The sequence below is a fragment of the Rutilus rutilus genome, assembly GCF_951802725.1.
Source record: "Rutilus rutilus genome assembly, chromosome: 1".
Classification (NCBI taxonomy): Eukaryota; Metazoa; Chordata; class Actinopteri; order Cypriniformes; family Leuciscidae; genus Rutilus; species Rutilus rutilus.
The window spans coordinates 23,602,271-23,622,486 of NC_140209.1; the positions used below are offsets into that span (position 1 = coordinate 23,602,271).

The 20,216-nt window shown below is 36.2% G+C and overlaps 2 protein-coding genes across 2 annotated transcripts; both read right to left on the minus strand.

Moving 5' to 3' along the window:
- Positions 1-753: 753 nt before the first annotated feature.
- Positions 754-11,416, minus strand: csdc2b (cold shock domain containing C2, RNA binding b). Its single transcript, XM_084387281.1, has 4 exons — positions 11,246-11,416; positions 7,134-7,364; positions 5,016-5,138; positions 754-2,465 (listed from the first exon to the last, which is right to left on the minus strand). The coding sequence occupies exons 2-4, from the start codon at positions 7,310-7,312 to the stop codon at positions 2,303-2,305; spliced, it is 465 nt and encodes a 154-aa protein (XP_084243407.1). The 5' UTR covers positions 7,313-7,364; positions 11,246-11,416; the 3' UTR covers positions 754-2,302.
- A 356-nt stretch (positions 11,417-11,772) lies between these two features.
- On the minus strand, positions 11,773-18,982 carry polr3h (polymerase (RNA) III (DNA directed) polypeptide H). The gene is made up of 7 exons (XM_084387248.1): positions 18,806-18,982; positions 18,561-18,719; positions 14,907-15,003; positions 14,723-14,809; positions 14,125-14,188; positions 13,273-13,507; positions 11,773-12,245 (listed from the first exon to the last, which is right to left on the minus strand). The coding sequence occupies exons 2-7, from the start codon at positions 18,669-18,671 to the stop codon at positions 12,195-12,197; spliced, it is 645 nt and encodes a 214-aa protein (XP_084243374.1). The 5' UTR covers positions 18,672-18,719; positions 18,806-18,982; the 3' UTR covers positions 11,773-12,194.
- Positions 18,983-20,216: the final 1,234 nt, after the last annotated feature.

Sequence of the window (20,216 nt, forward strand, 5' to 3'; positions counted from 1 at the left end):
TTTTGCCTGCAAAATTTCATTAATTTGTTTAGATGTGATATTCACGTGTTAATCATTCCAGAGATTCCACGTTATCACTAAAACACTCCTGTTGATCTCTGAAAACATGATGCCGATCCGATATATATCCAGGGCATTTGTAAAACTTTTTTTTTTTAAATCCGGAAATCTTTGGATCAGGTGTTTCTAATTGTTTTAGATTTTAATCCAGAATCTGCTGTCTGTTGGTAATATGAATGTTAATGTGTTAGTGTTTCATATCTGATGGCATAAATGCACTTTAACTTTAATTCATTTGGAAATAAATTTATTTGCTCGAGTGGCTCGTCCGCCCCTTTAGTTTCATCTGCGAGTTTGTTTTGCTGGAAAAGTGATGTGATCTCAATTCCAACAAGCAAACATAGTTATTAAACAAACTCATTTATTGAGGATCTTAGTTCATTTTTTTTAGTAGAATGTATGTTGTAACCGATAAAAGGAAAAATATGTGATATCAATAATGTGATTTTCATGATTAAGTCTGTGTGAAGAATCCATGCGATTGCTAATAATACTAATGTGATGCATCATGAACATGTCTGTTTATTGTAAATACAAATTTTTTGTAAATTGTAAAGGAGTCTGATCTTTGTTTATGGATGCTGCACGTGTAATATTTGAGTATGTGCAGATGCTGTGGTTAAAAGTTTTGTGCAAATATAATTTTTTGTATGATTAATTACATAATTTGTTTTGCAGTGAGAAACAAACGTGTGAATCATAAAGTAATTTTATTAGTCCATCAAAGTTCACAAGGAAAGGACGTCGACCACAGTGATCTGAGCTCTGAAAAGTGCTGAAAATAGAAAAAAAAAAAACAATCACAGTTAAAACACAACTGAGGGTCCAGAAATCTGACGATCAAATCACAAGACAAACTCAAGAACATGCAACGGATCATGTGACCAAACATTTAACGCAACAGTGCATCACCGTCATTACATCATCATGAACGTCACACACACATATAGCAAAAATAACACGAAAATCTGTTTAAATGCTTTTGCTAGCCGACTGTTATTCCTCAGCTTGTCTACAAAATGCTGCTTGTTTTACCCTGAAAGACTCCCGTGAATTCTGGGAGATGAAGTCAGTTTGGCAGTTTATATTTGGGCTGTCAAGTTTCAAGTGCAATATTAGTCTATGAGGCTTCAGTTCCAGCATTTATAACAGAGCTTAAAATTACAAAGCCCTCCAAACCCGTCAAGATCATGTCCGACTTGTATTTCACCCAGAAATCAAATGAAAATTATTTGCGCAATAAAAATTACGTTTAGTTTTAGGACCATTACGATTTTTGCATTGCAACTTTAATGAGAATGAAGCATTTGCCCCCCTAAACTCTCACTACTGCAAAACATCAGTGATATTTTACCATTTACCTATATAACCATCAATTTAACACAGAATTATCAAAAATAAATGCATAAACTCAGACAGCAACATAGTGTCGACCCACAACTCAGTTACAACAGCCCAAACAAAATCTAAAGTTAAAAATGTAAGGGTCAAGAGCCCAACTAAAGCAAACACTGATCATCATAATGGCGACTTACAATTTATGTTTTTTTATCCTTTGGTGATTCTGCTTGTTAACATCAGGTGTCTTCAATAATGGTCAATCATCAATCAAGTAACAACATCACTTAATTATCTCATTAACTTAACACTGCTTCAGTGTTCATTTAACACTCATATTTTAACACTCTTGAGTGTGGTCTCAAATAAACTCCCAGGACAGTTAATTTAACACTGGAGTTTTTCCTGTGTACCAGATGTGGGCCGGATCTGGGCCGACAATATGTTGCTGTCTGGAAATAAACAGAAATATAAGAGCCAAAACCAGTCACAAGTGTAGCATGTGCGCATCTGGATCGATGCGTTCGATTCGATCTCGGTTCACAGTTCAGTTTGAGGATGTTCAACCATCATTTCACAATCTCTCTCTCCGTCTGACGTCTCGTTTAACCTGAAACAAACGCTACGCAAGAACACAAGCATTGGCAACAAAGCTTTAAATACCTACGCTATTGAGCCTAAAACAGAAAAAGTACTGTGAATTGGCACTGAGAGCATCAACAATGCAACAGAAACCTGTGAGTTGTGTATTTGCATTTGTGCGCTTGCGTTTCGAGTCTGTTTCTAAGCGTTCCCGTAATGCAACCCGTCTCCTTTCGACGGCTGAACTCTTCTGACATTCTCTGCACCCTTTAACTTTCATCAGCCTTGCTCCCATGATGCTCTGCTCTCACAACAATCCTCTCTAGGAGCTGATGATCTGGCCCGACCAGGTCTCGTGTTTGGTCCCGGGCTTCAGGTGTGTGAGGAGCACCTCCACGGCCTGGACCTTCACGTTCTTGGGCGGGACGGCACAGACCTTGTACGTGACCTCATCCCCCTCCATAGGAACATACTCTCCTTCAATACTGCAAGAGAGAAACACCAGCAGGAAAACACACGGTTTGATTGACACACATTGATTTACAGTGATTTTTGCAATCAGACATGACATTTGCTTCTAAATGACTCTGATATTTCAGATTATTGAGAGTAGTGTCGTGTTTTTATTCTGTTTTTGACCAATGACCTCATATACAGGTGTTTTCCTCTTCTTTTCATCTTCAGTCTGCCCATAAACATACACTTTCCAGCACTTTTTAATAAGCTCATCCACATTTTTTGTTATCAAATCTTCTAGCTACTCCCTACTGGTGGCACGGTCTGTTTTGAAACACTGTTTTTGATCTATCACATGTTGAAGGCCAGAGAAGAGATTAGTATTGTGCTGGTGAAAGTTCAGCTAGGGTGAGACCTACAGTTAAATCACACACTGCACATATATTAGGGTGACCATATTTTAGTTTTCAGAAAAGAGGATGGGGGCATGGTTGATAAGCGGGGGCGTGGTTTGGGGAGGCGTGGTTGGGGGTGAATGCATCAAAAAATACTTGACAAATGCATTCACAACCTTGCAACTATGTTATTGTACTTTAATACATAAAGTAATACATCCTTTCCATTCAATGTTTGGCCCGCAACAATAGAATACAAAAAAACAAAAAAAAAAAGTTCAGCTTTTAACACCTTTTACATTACATTACTTCTTTTCATGGTCATAGGTTAAAAATCTACTACTAAAATAAAAAATCTACTACACTATTTCAGTGAAATTTTTTTTTTTTATTAAATCCTCCTGATGTTCTCTTGTAGCCTATACTTTATTTATGTGGGCTTCTAGGTCACTAGCACCTTTATCTGACACTGACACGTACAGCTTTGTACGTGTTTGCAGTTCATGCATTCTGCTTCACGCGGATCCCGACCGAAACGAAAACACGGGAATTTTCTCTGTAAATCATCTGTGAATTTACATATGGGCTTTTAAAAAAATTTTTATGCTGTTAGCTACTTACGTCTTATCTCGCACTTGACCGTAAACTGAAGCGTCGAGTCACGCTGCTAAAATTCTGTGAACGTAAAGTCCGCCTACTACTTTGATTTGATTGGTCATTTCAAATATTCTGACATTGACGAGCAGTGACAGACCAATGAGGCTGAGATGAACACACACACACACACACACACACACACACACACACACACACACACACACACACACACAGGCCTCTGTATTCTGACGTGCTCTCTGCTTGCCGCTGCGGATTGAGGAACGCACTGATTATAACAAGACGGGGGCGAAGCCGAAGCCAGTTTCATATGTTTTGTGTGCAAAGGCAAGCATGTATTTAAAGTACACGCTTAATGGCCCAAATGAAAATAATGAAAACCCGGACATTTTCATCACTTTATAAAATACAGCCAGGACGACCAGGACAGGACGTGAAAACAGGACATGTCCTGGGAAAACAGGACGTTTGGTCACCCTAACATATATCAGACATGTCTAATAAAAATATACTATATTCTTGATAAATGTATAATTTTTATAAAAAATATAATGGCATATCAAGTTTTCTGATTTTTCAACAGATTTAACAAAAAAACTTTAAGAAAACAAAACAGGAATTGCTCACATTATTTTAAAGATCTATTTTCTAAAACCACAGACAATAAATATTTAGTCAAAAGTATTATTATTGTATTTTATATGTATGTATGTAATAATACTATTATTATTATTATACTTTGTATTATGTTTATTATTGTATTTTATAAAATGATTATTACAATTTGTATCATTAATGTTATTATTATAGTTTATAAAATTATTACTATTATATTTTACAATTATTGTTACTGTTGTTCTTATACTTTATAAAATTATTATTATGGTTAGTATACTTTATAAAATAATAATTATTGTTATTATTAGTATACTTTATAAAATGATTATTATTATTAAACTTTATAAAAATAATATACTTAGTATAATTATTTAACATTTGTATTATTATATTTATAAAACATTTTTATTATTATATTTATAAAATTACTATTGTTGTTGTTACAGTTGTTATACAGTTGTTATTTTTAGTATACTTTATACAATTATTATTATATTTTTATTAATATAATTTACAGCTATATTTTAAAAAAATTATTCTATTGTTTTATTATTAAATACATATTATATTTGATTAAAATAAAATATATTTATCATTTATAATTATAACTATAATTGTTTTTTAGTATACTTTATAAAATTATTATTATTATAATATTTTATATTACTCTTTTACTGTTATTATTATATATTATATTTATAAAAATATAAAACATTATAAATACATAAATATATGATATATTAATATAATTATTATTGCTAATATATATATATTTTTTATATTATTATTATTGTTGTTTTTGTTGTTGCTGTTTTACCTTTAAACAGTATTATGCATGTTTCTGCATGTCAGATATAATCAGATTTCCTCTGTTCTGACTCGTGATGTTGAGGTGTGAGGTGGAGCTGGTTCAGTGTGTGTGAGCTGGTACTGGTGTTGAACTGGACTCACTCTGAGATGTGCACGAAGATGTCCTCTCCACCGAGAGCCGGTCTGATGAAGCCGTGACCCTGCGAGCGCGAGAAGGCTTTACACACACCTTTGAAGACGGGGCCTGCGTTCGCGCGCACAGTCCTGCACACACACACAACAATCTCAGGACAACTCATAGCTGTTTATGTTTTGTCCAATTGGTGGCTAATTCATATGAATTAGTAGGACTACTATATCATTTGTACATTTTTGTATGATTTGCTTACACCCCAGTTATGGTTACGTTCATTACAGGTGGACCTTCATGCTTTCTTTTCCCCCAAATATTAGTATACGATTCGCCTCGTACAAAATTATATGAAATAGCCACCTAGTAAAATAGTTAAAAGGGGGGCCCATTATGCTTTTTTACATTTTACCGTTCATTCAGTGTCTTATAGTTGTTTGTGCATGTGAACAATCAGTGAAGTTTGAAGTTGGTCCAAAGCCAGTGAATCTCATCTGCCTGATACTCGCTGGTTATGGTAAGGCACGTTACATTTATGACACAAGCTCTAAGCGGTGGACCAATCACAACAGACTGGGGCCGGCTGACCAATCAGAGCACATAGCACTTTTCAGAAGGCGGGTTTTAAAGAAACCATAACTTAAAACAGTGTTCAGACAGAGGGTGAAAAACAGGTGCTGCAACAAAGTTATAAGAAAAGTGATAAGAAATATTATGAAAAATAAACAAAACCCCCATAAACAAAATTATTAACTTGTAAATGAGCATACGTACATACGGGCTACATTCATACTATACACATTCATACTATATTGAACATACTTTTTTAACGGTTATGAAGTAGTGATGGGAAATTCGGATCATTTTACTGACTCTCTCGTTCGATCTCGTTCATCAAAATGAACAGATCTTTATTCGAGTCATTGCGGTCATTTAAGTGGCTTTAAATGTTATACTTTTAACAGCTAAATTCCCCGAAAACATCCACCTTTGCAATCTTGATCATATTTTGAATTAAGAAATCATTATAATGCAGCCAAAGATAATTTACAGGGAACATAAATATTTAATTTTCCCTTCCGAGTCTTTGGTTCATTTGTCATGTGACACACGCAATGAACGGACTCATCTCTATCATGAAGTAAGTTCAAATTCAAATGTACTCAGACAGTACACGATTTGTAACGCACTGCAGGGCTTTTCTGTGTCCGCGCGGATTTTCTGTGCGCTTACAACTGCGCATGCGCGAGGTGAATGTTGAGACAGAAGTGTCCACTAGGTGGCAATATGCAGCTGTGATCTATTGTGCAGTAGTGGAAGAAGAGTGCGGAAAGAGCGATACAAAACAACACGCTGTTCCAAGAACAGTAAACAAAGCAGCATATCCTTATCCATCGTTTTCTACTTTTAGTTCTTCCTCTTGTTCTAAACCCTGCACTCAACGGCAGATCCGCTGCTTTTCTTCTGTCCTTCCAAACAAATGTCCTGTAAATGACATGACTCAGTGCTGCCCTCTGGCGTCTGCTAGAGTATAGAAAAAGCAATTGTCCTCGTCCATCCGCGCTTGAGTATATACTTTGAAAGCTGTGAAGACATGCGTGAGATGGAGCGGAATAAAACGGAATAAAACGTGGCGCTTGCGTTTTCTTCATTCCACTGACCTCCGTCTCACGTTATTGACCACAAAAATGCATTCTGTGTGAATGGTCCCATTAATAGTGCAATAGTTCTCAACTAAAAACATACATTTTTCATGCGTTTTGGCCGTTGGTTTACAGGACGACTGCGTTTCGGGTGCCTGAAAACGCAAACGTTTGAAAACAGGTTTCAAAGTGCACGTTTTTGAAAACGGTCTCCGTGTAAACAACAAAAACGTGAATCTCTAAAGACAATGACGTCATCCACATGCGTATTACGTGTTCAGTCTATAGTGTTTCATCGCCATCTAATGGCCTGGCAGCAGAATACAGCGTTTTTATTCATTTTCACGGATCCGTGTGAATGGGGATCGTCTGTAGGAAAGGAAAAACGTCTCCGTTTTAAGTATATCGTTGTCGTGTAAATGTACCCTCAATGTTTGTTCAGCATGTAAAGTTTTCAGGTTTGTGAATTGTGTGTGCTTGACTTACGCGGAGTAGGTGCGCGTGCGTTTGGTGGGCAGGGGGCTCGGTAACTCCCCGGGCTGCGGCGTGGCTCTGTCCCAGACGTGGCTTCCCTCGCGTAGGAACGGGAACGACAGCGACAGTGGCGCAGAGCGCGGAGAGTGCAGGGACGGGTCCGTCGGGGACGACAGCTCCGGGTCCGCCATGATCCGGTCTTTCTGAATGCTCTCCAGATGCTTAAAGAACACGACCTGCTGTCTGAGAGAGAAACACTAAACTCAGGCATCCAGCGCAAGACTACTCTGTGACGCACATTAAACTGTGTATTTATTGGCAAACACTTTGCATGCGTACTTTGCTCTGTTTTTTATTTGCAGGGGCACAGATTGTTCTGCGTGTAGCGACATGCAGCAACACAGCTTTACTCTGCCCTGCCCTGCACAAAGGCTCTGTGTGTGTGTGTGTGTGTGTGTGTGTGTGTGTGTGTGTGTGTGTGTGTGTGTGTGTGTGTGTGTGTGTTTACATGCAAGACAGTTTGTGCCCGGGGCGCTAGGGTGCGTGCCCAGTTCCTTGCGCACAAAACCCTGCATTGTGTTCATAGAGGCATTAAAGAAACCAAGGAACCGCTCCAAGATCAGAGTGAACTATACACCACTTGTGTATTTTTGTCACTTCTACATTAAAAGACTATTTCATACTACTATACCACATTAAAACTTCTTTGGTTTTCATCCTATTTAAGTGACAGAAAACAGTTTGTACAGATTAAGGCGAGACACTACAGGCAACAGTGTTTTTTCATGCATCGGCCAATTTTGAGATTTTGGGCTTTTTGGCTTTTCATAAAGTGTTTTTTTCAGACTAGTGGAAAGAAAACATCCAAATACACTTTTAACTGTATCTTTTAGAGCACTTTATCTATTTGCGTCTGTAGATTTAAATGACAGTATATGGGCCCTATTTTAACGATCTGAAATGCAAGTATCAAACGCGAAACGCAAGTAACTTTGTGGGCGGATCTCGGATGCTGTTGCTATTATACCGGCGGGATAAATGACTCTTGCGCCCGACGCAAATCTAAAATGGGTTGGTCTGAAGTAGCTTCATTATTCATAGGTGTGGTTTGGGCGTAACGTGAAATAAACCAATCAGAGCGACATCTCACATTCCCTTTAAGAGTAGGCGCTTGTTCCATGGCGGATTGCTATTATAACGGCGGATTTGTCAGGCGCACGCCAGCAGCGCTTCACAGCCGAGGAGACCGACGTTCTTGTCAGGGCCGTAAAACACAGAGAAGTGACATTGTATGGGGATGGGAGAAACCCACCCAAATAAGCTTTGGTTAAACAGGCGTATAATAATTTGGTTAAATGTGTAAGCTAGATTTATGCCTATTTTTCACTTCTTCATGGACACCACAATGATTTCCTTCGTGTGGAATATTTTCCCTTGTAATTATGTATGGTATGCAAAAATGAAAACTGCTGCGTCTGTGTAGATGAGAGAAGCAAAGTGTATACGTGTTGTGCATACGCTACATTATGGCCAAGCATGCGCCCTTAAAATAGCATCTGAATAACGCGCCACTGACTTTAGACTAGGTTTTTCCTGGTCTGTGGCGGAATTGTTTTCTGAAACTGCAAAATAGCACCAGGGAATGTTTGCGCCGGATCACGCCTCCTCTTTGCGCTGAACCACCCCCGGGAGTGCAATTTCATTCCCTAATTTACCGACGTGCGTCTGTGGAGGGAAAAGTCCGCTGTGCGTCGGGTGCAAAATAGGAATGATACATGCGCCGGTATAAAAAGTCAATTGCGCTGGGTGCAAGATAGGGCTCTATTTCTTTAAAGGCCGTTTTCTCAAAATGAGTTTTTCCTCCTACATTGAGCCAGAAATATCCACTTCAATTTTATTATTATTTATATTCTGAAGGTTTTTACAGAGGGGTTTGTATAACATATATAATTTTCCTGATTTTATACAACATTTTATTCCTTAAACCTTTGACTCTAATATATATAAAAAAATTTAAACAAGAATTTTGAACCTGACTTCATTCAATGTTCAGATTTTTGTTCTAGAAATCTATGCAAATTAGTGCAGATTTAATAACACCTAATTTGCATATTTAAACATAACATTTCAGAAAACTTGTAATACAAAAAAATGTTTGCAATTATTAATGTAATCAATCACCTGGTGAAGTATGGTGACATCTATTAGTATTTTTTTACCCTATTCACCTGGGGAGTCTCCGTTACTCACGGTGTTCCACAGGGGTCAGTGTTGGGTCTGCTTTTAATTATTATCTATATTTTATCTCTTGGTCATAATTTTCGCACTTACAGCATCAACTTTCATTTCTATGCAGATGATACACAGTTGTACGTATCTACAAAACCTAATGTTTCCCATCCCCCACTTGAACTCACTGAATGTTTGCAGGATGTAACATGAATAACTAACACATTTTTTAAGCTTAATACTAACGAAACAGAGGTTCTTCTTGTTGGGTCTGGGTCTACTTTATCTAAATCTCAATCTTTTATGCTGCTTATTGATAACTGCCCAGTTAGTATTTCCACTCAAGTGAAAAGTATTGGTGTTATATGATGGTTTGCTTTATACTGGCTATCATATTAATAACACACATTGCATTATTTCTACATTATTACATTATTATTTACGTAATGTTGCTAGACTCCGTTCATCACTTTTTCAACATAGCACTGAAATCCTTATTTATTAATCCTCATATTATTATTATTAGGCTACTACCATATTATATCTGAATGTGTATGTGCAGTATGTATGTTAGATACTGTACCCCAATGCAGTGCACTTGACATGACCTTATATTTCCAGCATAAAAAATTAAAATCAGACATTACACTTAACATGTCTATTTTGATTGCTTAATTGCAGCTTTTATAAAAACGGATTAAAAAAAAGCGATGTAAATGTTTTATCTGAGATAAATTACCTAATTAAACGTGCAGTATAATGAGGTCATGCAACAATGTAGCATACTATCTACTGTTTGAAAAGTTTATGATTGAATTATAAGTAGATGACTCTTGCATAGTTTATTTAATAATAAGCATACGTGTCCCAAATTACAAACTATACACTATGAAATTTACACACTATGTACTACACTGTTTAGTGTATGACATTTAGACAGCTAGTTTATAATTTAACATTCCACACTTAATGAGTGTGTCATCCGGGTATTTGAAGTGCACTTATTGTTGGAATCTTCTGTATGAACACACTAGGCTATGGCATATAATAGTGCACATGTACGCAAATTGGGATGCATTACCAGAGGTTAATAAGTATGCAGTTCTGTATAGGAAAGAGATTAAACCAAACTGTACATCAGTTGTCAGAAGTTTATTTATCATTTCTAAGGTTCGTGCTCAGTGACGAGTGATGCGAAATCTGTCCTCGTGACGTCAGAGGCGCTGGTTCTGCTGTTATTATGCAACACGCGACTTTACAGCGTCATAACGTAGGCTACTATGAAATTCCAAGTCACAGCGAAAGAAACATCATAAGATCCTCAATCACTGTCCTACTTTTGGCTAAAACTGGACCAAATGTGAAATTACATTTATAACTTAAAAAAAGAATACGAGACTTATTTAGAACTAGTGTTATGATGCGATGGAATTATGACCCGAAATACCGCGGGAAAAATGACCAGACTGCAGAAACGACACATTACGTTAAGGAACGTTTGAATTATGCTATTATTTTTCCAGGTTCCGTTCAAGTCAGCGTCACCCGATTCTAGAATGTTCTTGATGGAGGGCAGGGATTGTTCCTCAAAACCTCGTCGGCTGACTTGCTTGACAGCATTTTGAAAGCATTATATGTGCGATTATTCATATAACACAATATAATAGGCTACCTAACCTAAACATGCTGTCTATATAGGGAGCGTGCATGTTAAGTTTTAAAGCACGTACGGCCGGTGCTCTGAACAAAAGGGAGACAGGACCCCTAAAATGTATACAAGCACTAATAATAGTATTTGATTTTAGATTATATTATTTTAATAGCCCAAGCATTACGGGAATAAATGCATAAGATGGAAACGTGCTAGAATAAATGCACCAAATGCAGAAACTTACAGCTGGAGTTCGCAGATGCTTCTGTCCCGTCCTGTCGACCGCAGTTATATAAGATGAAGTGTGAATCCGCAGTCAGGATCGTGTGATGGAGGAGATCCCTGTTAACACGCGTTTACCAGGAGAACCGACGCGTTTACTGAAGCAGCGTCACCGAATCCCGGAAAATGAGTCACTCCCGTCAGAGAACTATCATAATGTCACGAGAGATTATGTAAACAGAAGTCAGCTGACAGAATCAATGAAAATAATACATTTAAAATAAATAAAATATGGTTACACTTTATTTTAAGGTGTCATTGTTACAGTGTAATTATATATTTAAGAACCGAGTAATATTAGGCAACTACATGTACTTACTTTAGGGTTAGGGTAGGATTAGGTTGAGGGTTAGTTGCATGTAATTATGCATAATTTATTGTTCTCAGTAATTAGTACATGTAACATAATGTAACATGGACACTGTAAAATAAAGTGTTACCTAAAATAATACTATATATATATATATATATATATACAACAACACTTTAGTCTTTTGTAAATATTTTTATATTCAAATTTTCCAAAACAAACCAAAAATCCAAAAACCATATAGGCTACATGACCTCACAAAAATCTTCAATTCAGATAAGATCAATAAAGACATTATTTGAAGCTAAACTTTGTTTTGTTTTTTTTCAAATAAAAATGTATTTATCTATAAAGTAAACTCTGTAGGTCTCAACAAAAAAAATAATTAAACTCAAATTATCTCAATCCTCCAAACAACAGCAGAATTACAACACAATAATTCTTTTTGAATCATTTCAAATGACTCTTCGTTAAGTGTCTCCGATTGGTCAGCAGCATCTTCTCACTGATTGATCCACAGAGCTTGAGTTCATGAAGGAGTAAATGAGTCTTGTGAAAAGCTGAGCTGATGTTTCTCAGTTTATAATCACAGAAGAGACTGTTAACTGTTCCACCAGGACAAAAGACCCAGACCCGGTTCACTAACGGATCCCTGCCAAAGAGAAGAACAGACGTTAGTGGCCTTGTTATCAGCAATTCATCAACACACCTAGGCTAACCAGGAAATATGGTTTTGTTAACGTTCCCATTAAGTTACGAAAACATTATTTCTGGGAACGTTCAACATATTTTTCTTGATTGCGTGAGAATTAGAGAAAACATTCACGGAATGTTCAGTTTTATCATGTTGCTCACATTCTTGTAATGTTCTCGGAATATTCCGAAACAAGTAAAATAAAAATAAAATAAAATGTTATATGAACGTTCAACTAAAATGTTGCAGGATAATGCTTCATATAGGTTTGTGTTTACATTTTGAAAACGTTACTTAAGTCCAGATACAGTCAAACCAAAAATTATTCAGACACCAGATATAATTTTTTAGATTGTTTTACTAGTGGGTGCAGGACACTATAGTTCACTTATATAGCTAAATAAAGTAAACAGTGACATATTATACCTAAACATTCTTCATCCAATGGACTATCAGTAAAATGTATACAAATTTGGAAGCAAATATTATTTAGACACTTTGACCTGACCATGTTTTGCTGAAGTGTTTTTTCTTTAATTGCTAATGCAACCTTTTTACACCACAGACTGAATAAAATGAAGCATTTGTTTGGTAATTTGTTGAGCTAAACTGGTATTATCTAATTGTGTAGTTAAATTTAACAGCTGACAGATATTCAAAATAATGCATGTGTGAGACAGTCTAACAGAAGGATGGACAAAACCAGTGAAATATCAACTAATTTAATAATTCTGAGTTCTTGTCTTATTTTATTACCATTTTCTAAACTATAGCGAATAAACTGTGATAATGTGAGAAGGTGTCTGAATACATTGGTTTGACAGTATTTATTTTGAACGAACATTCTTTTAATGTTACTAGAAGAACGTTCGTTCGTAAACTTGCCAGAATATTCCCCGTAAGCTGGGATGTTATTCCAAAGGGAAAGAGTGGATGGAACAGGTTTAAAGTCATTGTAAGTATATTTTGTTCCTAATTTTCTCACTATGAGTGTGTATGGAGCCTCTTTCTGCGGTGTGGTGTCCTCCACTCCTGCGGGCGGCGCTGTGGAGCCGGCTGCGCTCGGCGCTTCCTTCTCTGTGCTGGGACCGGTGGGAGACGTGTCGAGGAACACCTCGTCCACGACCCGGAAGCGGATCTCTTCGCCCTGGTCCATGTAGAGGTCGTGAGTGCCCTCGTCCGTCTCGTACTCCCACATCCACACCTGCTCCGCATCGTCACTGCGCCAACCGTGAAGGAACAGTGCATGATGGGTAGACAAACTCACTTCAGGTCATTTACTACAAATACACTATAAAAAATAATAACAAAATTGATATAGATATTAGGGCGGTGCAACAATTAATCGCATCCAAAATAAAAGTTTGTGTTTACATAATATATGTGTGTGTACTGCATATAATTATGTAGTATGTACACACATGCATGTATATATTTAAGAAAAATTTGTTATTTATATATAAAATATTCATATTTATATATAATATAAATTATATATAAATATATATACAGTATATACATGCAAATATTTCATATATATATATATATAAAAATATGCATGGGTGTGTATTTATATATACTATAAATACATATATTATGTAAACACAAACTTTTATTTTGGATGCGATTAATCGCTGCACCGCCCTATTATCTATCTATCTATCTAGCTAGCTATCTATATATATATATATATATATATATATATATATATATATATATATATATATATATATATATATATTTATTTATTTATTTATTTATATATATAAATTACGTTAAATGTATATAATATATACAAAAAAATGAAATGAGTTTTAGAAGTGGTAATTCAGGATACAATTTAGCCGGTTGCTGTAGCGACTCCGGCGGGATTATGATGTCATCAAAGAATCCGAGGCTCACTGTGGAATCAACACACATAAACTGATTATTTACCAATATAATCATTTTCCAATGATTTTAGAATTTTTCCATTTCCAAGCAGGTGCTAAATTCCAATTAAGCCATTATTCCGTTAAATGGAGTTCTAATGTTCCAAATCTACTGGAATAAAGGCTTGACTATGAAGATGAACTGTAACGATGAGCATGTAAATGAACTCATTTGACAGTGTTGTTTTAGTATCACTATCATTTTAAATTAGTTTTTATATTTTCCATAAATTTTTATTTTAGCGAAAAGTTTAGTAATTGTCAATTTTAGCAGCAAAATATTTTTATTTAATTTTTTTTTTTTTTTTTTTTTTTTTTTCATTTTAGTAGAGTTTAATGATTTAAAAAAAAAAACATACATATATATATATATATATATATATATATATACACTTTTTTTTTTCCAAGTAACAGTTTTTTTTTTAATGGTTTTCATTAACTCTAACAATCCTGGCATCAGCGCGAGAGCAAAGCATCATGGGTGTTTAGTGTGGCCTCTCTCACCGTGAACACCCTCGGCACTGCAGCCTTTAATCTTTCCTACCAGAATCGCATCCAGGAACGGGTGGAAAACCACGTATCGAAAGTGAACTGCAGGAGAGAAGAGAGAGAGGGAGAGGTTTTGCTCGACCGCCTGAATGCAGTGAGTTATGATGTTGCTATGACGCTGTTGCTATGACGCTTGTACCTTTAGTATGAGACGCTCCGTCTCCAGGAAAGATGTAGGAATCCTCCAGTTTAGTGATGTCATACAGACAGATGCACAAGCCCACGTTATACACCACCTGCAGACACATGGAGGAGTTCAGACAGGATCAGGAGAAAATGGACTTGATAATGATTGTGATTCCTCTTGAAAGTTTAAAAAAATATGAATTATTAATAATATTGTTTTGCCATTATGTATTTAAAACAATAATATCTTAGTAAAAACCTAAAGTAATAGTGACAAACTATGTACAGTAAGTATTTGAACACCCTGCTATTTTGCAAGTTCTCCCACTTGGAAATCATGGAGGGGTCTGAAATTGTCATCGTAGGTGCATGTCCACTGTGAGAGACATAATCTAAAAAAAAAAAATCCAGAAATCGCAATATATGATTTTTTAACAATTTATTTTTATGATACAGCTGCAAATAAGTATTTGAACACCTGTCTATCAGCTAGAATTCTGACCCTCAAAGACCTGTTAGTCTGCCTTTAAAATGTCCACCTCCACTCCATTTATTATCCTAAATTAGATGCACCTGTTTGAGGTCGTTAGCTGCATAAAGACACCTGTCCACCCCATACAATCAGTAAGAATCCAACTACTAACATGGCCAAGACCAAAGAGCTGTCCAAAGACAAAATTGTACACCTCCACAAGGCTGGAAAGGGCTACGGGGAAATTGCCAAGCAGCTTGGTGAAAAAAGGTCCACTGTTGGAGCAATCATTAGAAAATGGAAGAAGCTAAACATGACTGTCAATCTCCCTCGGACTGGGGCTCCATGCAAGATCTCACCTCGTGGGGTCTCAATGATCCTAAGAAAGGTGAGAAATCAGCCCAGAACCACACGGGAGGAGCTGGTCAATGACCTGAAAAGAGCTGGGACCACCGTTTCCAAGGTTACTGTTGGTAATACACTAAGACGTCATGGTTTGAAATCATGCATGGCACGGAAGGTTCCCCTGCTTAAACCAGCACATGTCAAGGCCCGTCTTAAGTTTGCCAATGACCATTTGGATGATCCAGAGGAGTCATGGGAGAAAGTCATGTGGTCAGATGAGACCAAAATAGAACTTTTTGGTCATAATTCCACTAAACGTGTTTGGAGGAAGAAGAATGATGAGTACCATCCCAAGAACACCATCCCTACTGTGAAGCATGGGGGTGGTAGCATCATGCTTTGGGGGTGTTTTTCTGCACATGGGACAGGGCGACTGCACTGTATTAAGGAGAGGATGACCGGGGCCATGTATTGCGAGATTTTGGGGAACAACCTCCTTCCCTCAGTTAGAGCATTGAAGATGGGTCGAGGCTGGGTCTTCCAACATGACAATGACCCGAAGCACACAGCCAGGATAACCAAGGAGTGGCTCTGTAAGAAGCATATCAAGGTTCTGGCGTGGCCTAGCCAGTCTCCAGACCTAAACCCAATAGAGAATCTTTGGAGGGAGCTCAAACTCCGTGTTTCTCAGCGACAGCCCAGAAACCTGACTGATCTAGAGAAGATCTGTGTGGAGGAGTGGGCCAAAATCCCTCCTGCAGTGTGTGCAAACCTGGTGAAAAACTACAGGAAACGTTTGACCTCTGTAATTGCAAACAAAGGCTACTGTTAACATTGATTTTCTCAGGTGTTCAAATACTTATTTGCAGCTGTATCATACAAATAAATTGTTAAAAAATCATATATTGTGATTTCTGGATTTTTTTTTTTTAGATTATGTCTCTCACAGTGGACATGCACCTACGATGACAATTTCAGACCCCTCCATGATTTCTAAGTGGGAGAACTTGCAAAATAGCAGGGTGTTCAAATACTTCTTTTCCTCACTGTATCATTTGAAAGCTTACAATCTCTAGTTTTCATATTTGGTGACTGTTTTTTAAAATAAAGTAATTTATCAATTTGCAACAAGAATATTTCCTACTCATTAGGCGTGTTCAGGCCTTTATTTTGAAATAGATGAACATGAAAAATCATGAAAGATTGGTAGAAACCTCAGTTTGTTTTCATGCCAAGAATTCAAAAGATAACACCAATTCAATTTTATGAGAGAAAAAAGTCAGAAAATGTTTTAAATATAAAGGAAAAAATATGGATTCTCGATTTGTGATGCGGCGGTGAGCTATAACGAGCATGTGCTCTTTTTATGCGTTTCTTAGAGGTTGAATTCAAATCAAATACTGCCAAACCACCCATACTACTTCTCAATAGGATGTCATAAATTGTATGAAACTTATGGAAATATATGGTTCAGATCACTCAAAACTTATGTGGAAATGGAGGCGCCCTTATATTGGCAGTAATGGAGTCTGGTTGTCACCTAGTGAAAAAGTTTGGTACTGCGCCCAAAGAAATCTTACTGAAAGCTCTTTTTTTTTTTTTTATATCAACCTAAAATTTGGAACACAACTTATTCAGATTTATGGCTTTGATTTTCTTGCAGTTGTAGAGAAAAACACATTTTGTAAAATGTATATTTCATATTAAATATAAATAATTATATTTATACATTTTCATGAACTCAGACTTCTATAACATTTTTTCTGTTTCACTTTCATAATTTATAATAATCTGCCAAATGTATTATTTTAAAAAACAAGACCAGCCATAGGTCTATATTCCAAAGCATTCTTGAATTACAACCATTTAAGTCTGGATAGTGATTTTCATGTCTATGCAAAAAAGGGGGGTGACAGTTCAGGGGTTAATGATCAAATATTTAATTACGTCATGATTTTTTTTTTTTTTTTTTTATGAAGTGAAGCTCTTAAATACATTCTGAAGATCCTTCCTCCAACATTTACATGGTAGCAGAATTTAATGTTTTTTTTTTGCTGTTTTTTGTCCCAATGTTTGCAGACACCCTCTTTTGTACTCTATTTAGGTATTTTTTAGGAAAAAAAATAACTAATATTGAGAGAGAAAGCATTCTATATTAAAAGTAAACATTGCTTCATTCGTTTGTAAAATGATATAATAACATATATATTTTTTTAAGTTTCATGACTTTAGAGCATTTTATAAAACTTATGACCGCTTATCAATCCGGGTTGTGCACAGGTTGTATCAATCAATGTGGGCTGTGCACAGATCTATATTATTTACTACAATAAAAGCATTACAAGAAAAAAAAGTTAATAAATTTGCCAACAGCATAAAAATAAAAATAAGAAAGATAGGAGGAAAATGACAGCAAAAAAGAACAAGAGGGTAAGAAATAAATGTATACATCAATTAGGCTTGATTACAAATTAAAGGCATTGCAAATTGAAACGGTCTTTTCCTCAATTTACAAAATTACTCAAACTGAAAATGCAAATTACGCAAATCTCCAAGAATTATGTTAAATAATGTACTTCATGTATTTAATCTCTTCAATCTCATTTTATTAACCAATGTCTTTGCTGCTGACCTTCATTTGAAAAACAAACAAACAAACAAGCAAGCCCAGCTAGAAAAAGTAACCCGAAAGTAACATAACGCATTACTTTCCTTACCGGAATGAGTTACTTTTTCAGTGAGTAAAACGCAATATTGTAATCCATTACCTTTAAAAGTAACTCTCTCCAACACTGGAAGCATTTGTTTTGAAGCATGAGTCAGTAATATGTGTGATGAGTGTCTCTTCACCTTGTTGGCGAGTTTCTTGTTGAGCTCTTCGGCGATCGCGTCGTTCAGCTGCCGATGGAAACTCCACGGAGGAATCCGGACCGTGTCCACCATCTCCACCAGCACGAACATCCTCAACCACAACCAGACCCGAACCGTGAACCCGCTGATGATCTCAAACTGACACATAAACAGCATCTATCAGCTACTGATTTATCAATCTGTCACGTGATGTTGTTCTGCTGTGGTTTCTCTGTCATCTTTACCTCTCAGTCCTCTCGAAGCTCCGGCAGCCCGTGTGTGTGCAGACCGATGTTATCCAGCTGCTCCAGTTTATACATTTACTCTATTAATAATCTATAATCACTCATGATTTGAGCGCACGGCATGACAACAGCTACACATGTGCCGAATCACGACAGCGGCTGGCGCTTTACGGCACTGACGTCACGCGACAACATTCTGAAAAAAAAAGAAGAAAAAAATTCTTATAAAATGTTATTCTTGGTTATTATACACATTATGAGAGAGGAGTTTGCGATGTTTTTTATTTATTCAATCTTATTTTGTTCTCATAGTCTAAATATGTTATAGCATGCATAAGTGTAAATTAAGTAAATTAAGCCTTTCTTCAGCCTTTTTCTTGAAGATGTAAAACTCTATATGCATCTGATTTCTGATTTTTCTAATAAGAAAGCTGTGAAAACTGTGAATCTTTTAAAAGGGTACGTTATTTTCTTGCTCCATGGCATGTAATATATTGTCATTCTGTATATTTTTGTGTTCAATAATAATAATAAAACCCTCTTTTTATTTTCTAAAAAGATGTTGATGCATAGGCTCTCCTATCCTGTAATACTTAGGCTATAATAAAATAGCATACACTGCGTTCATTTCAGAATTTCATGTATTGTAACTTTGTTAGGCTAATTTCTGTTTTATAGGTGGTGATTTTATCTCTAAGATTTGTCAGATATTAAAATCATATGCCATAAATGTCTTATAGTTGCAACAATTTTTAAGGCATTGCGACTTATTTTAAAAAGCATTGTATTTAAAGGGGTAGTTCACCCAAAAATGAAAATCATTTACACACCCAAAAGAAGATATTTTGAAGAATGTTGGTAACCAAACAGTTTCTGGTCCCCATTAACTTCCATTGTATGGATAGAAATATATATATATACTATGGAAGTCAATGGTGACCCACAACTGTTTGATTACTGACAATCTTCAAAATATCTTCTTTTGTGTTCAGCAGAACAAAGAAATTCATAAAGGTTTGGAACAACTTGAGAGTGAGTGAATAGCCATACTTTAATTTTTAATGCACTATCCCTTTAAATGCCCCCCTTTGACTCTTCTTTTGGCTAATTCGTATGTTTACATATCTGCAGTCTTTTAAATGCTGGTTCCAGAGTTTGTGCAGCTCTTACTGAAACCTTCTTCTTCTAAAAGACCTGAGATTCATCAACCACGCACTATAGTTAGCAATAGCAGAGGGCACTGCTGAAAAACATGTTTATTAACACAGTTTAGTCTGTTAGAAACAGATCAGAGACTGTGTAAATGTTTAGACGCTTGGTTCAGTGCAACACCAGCTATTAAAATGTCAGTTTTACAACAGATAGGATATTTTAGTAAGCATGTGAACATTATGACTGAAATAATTCCTTA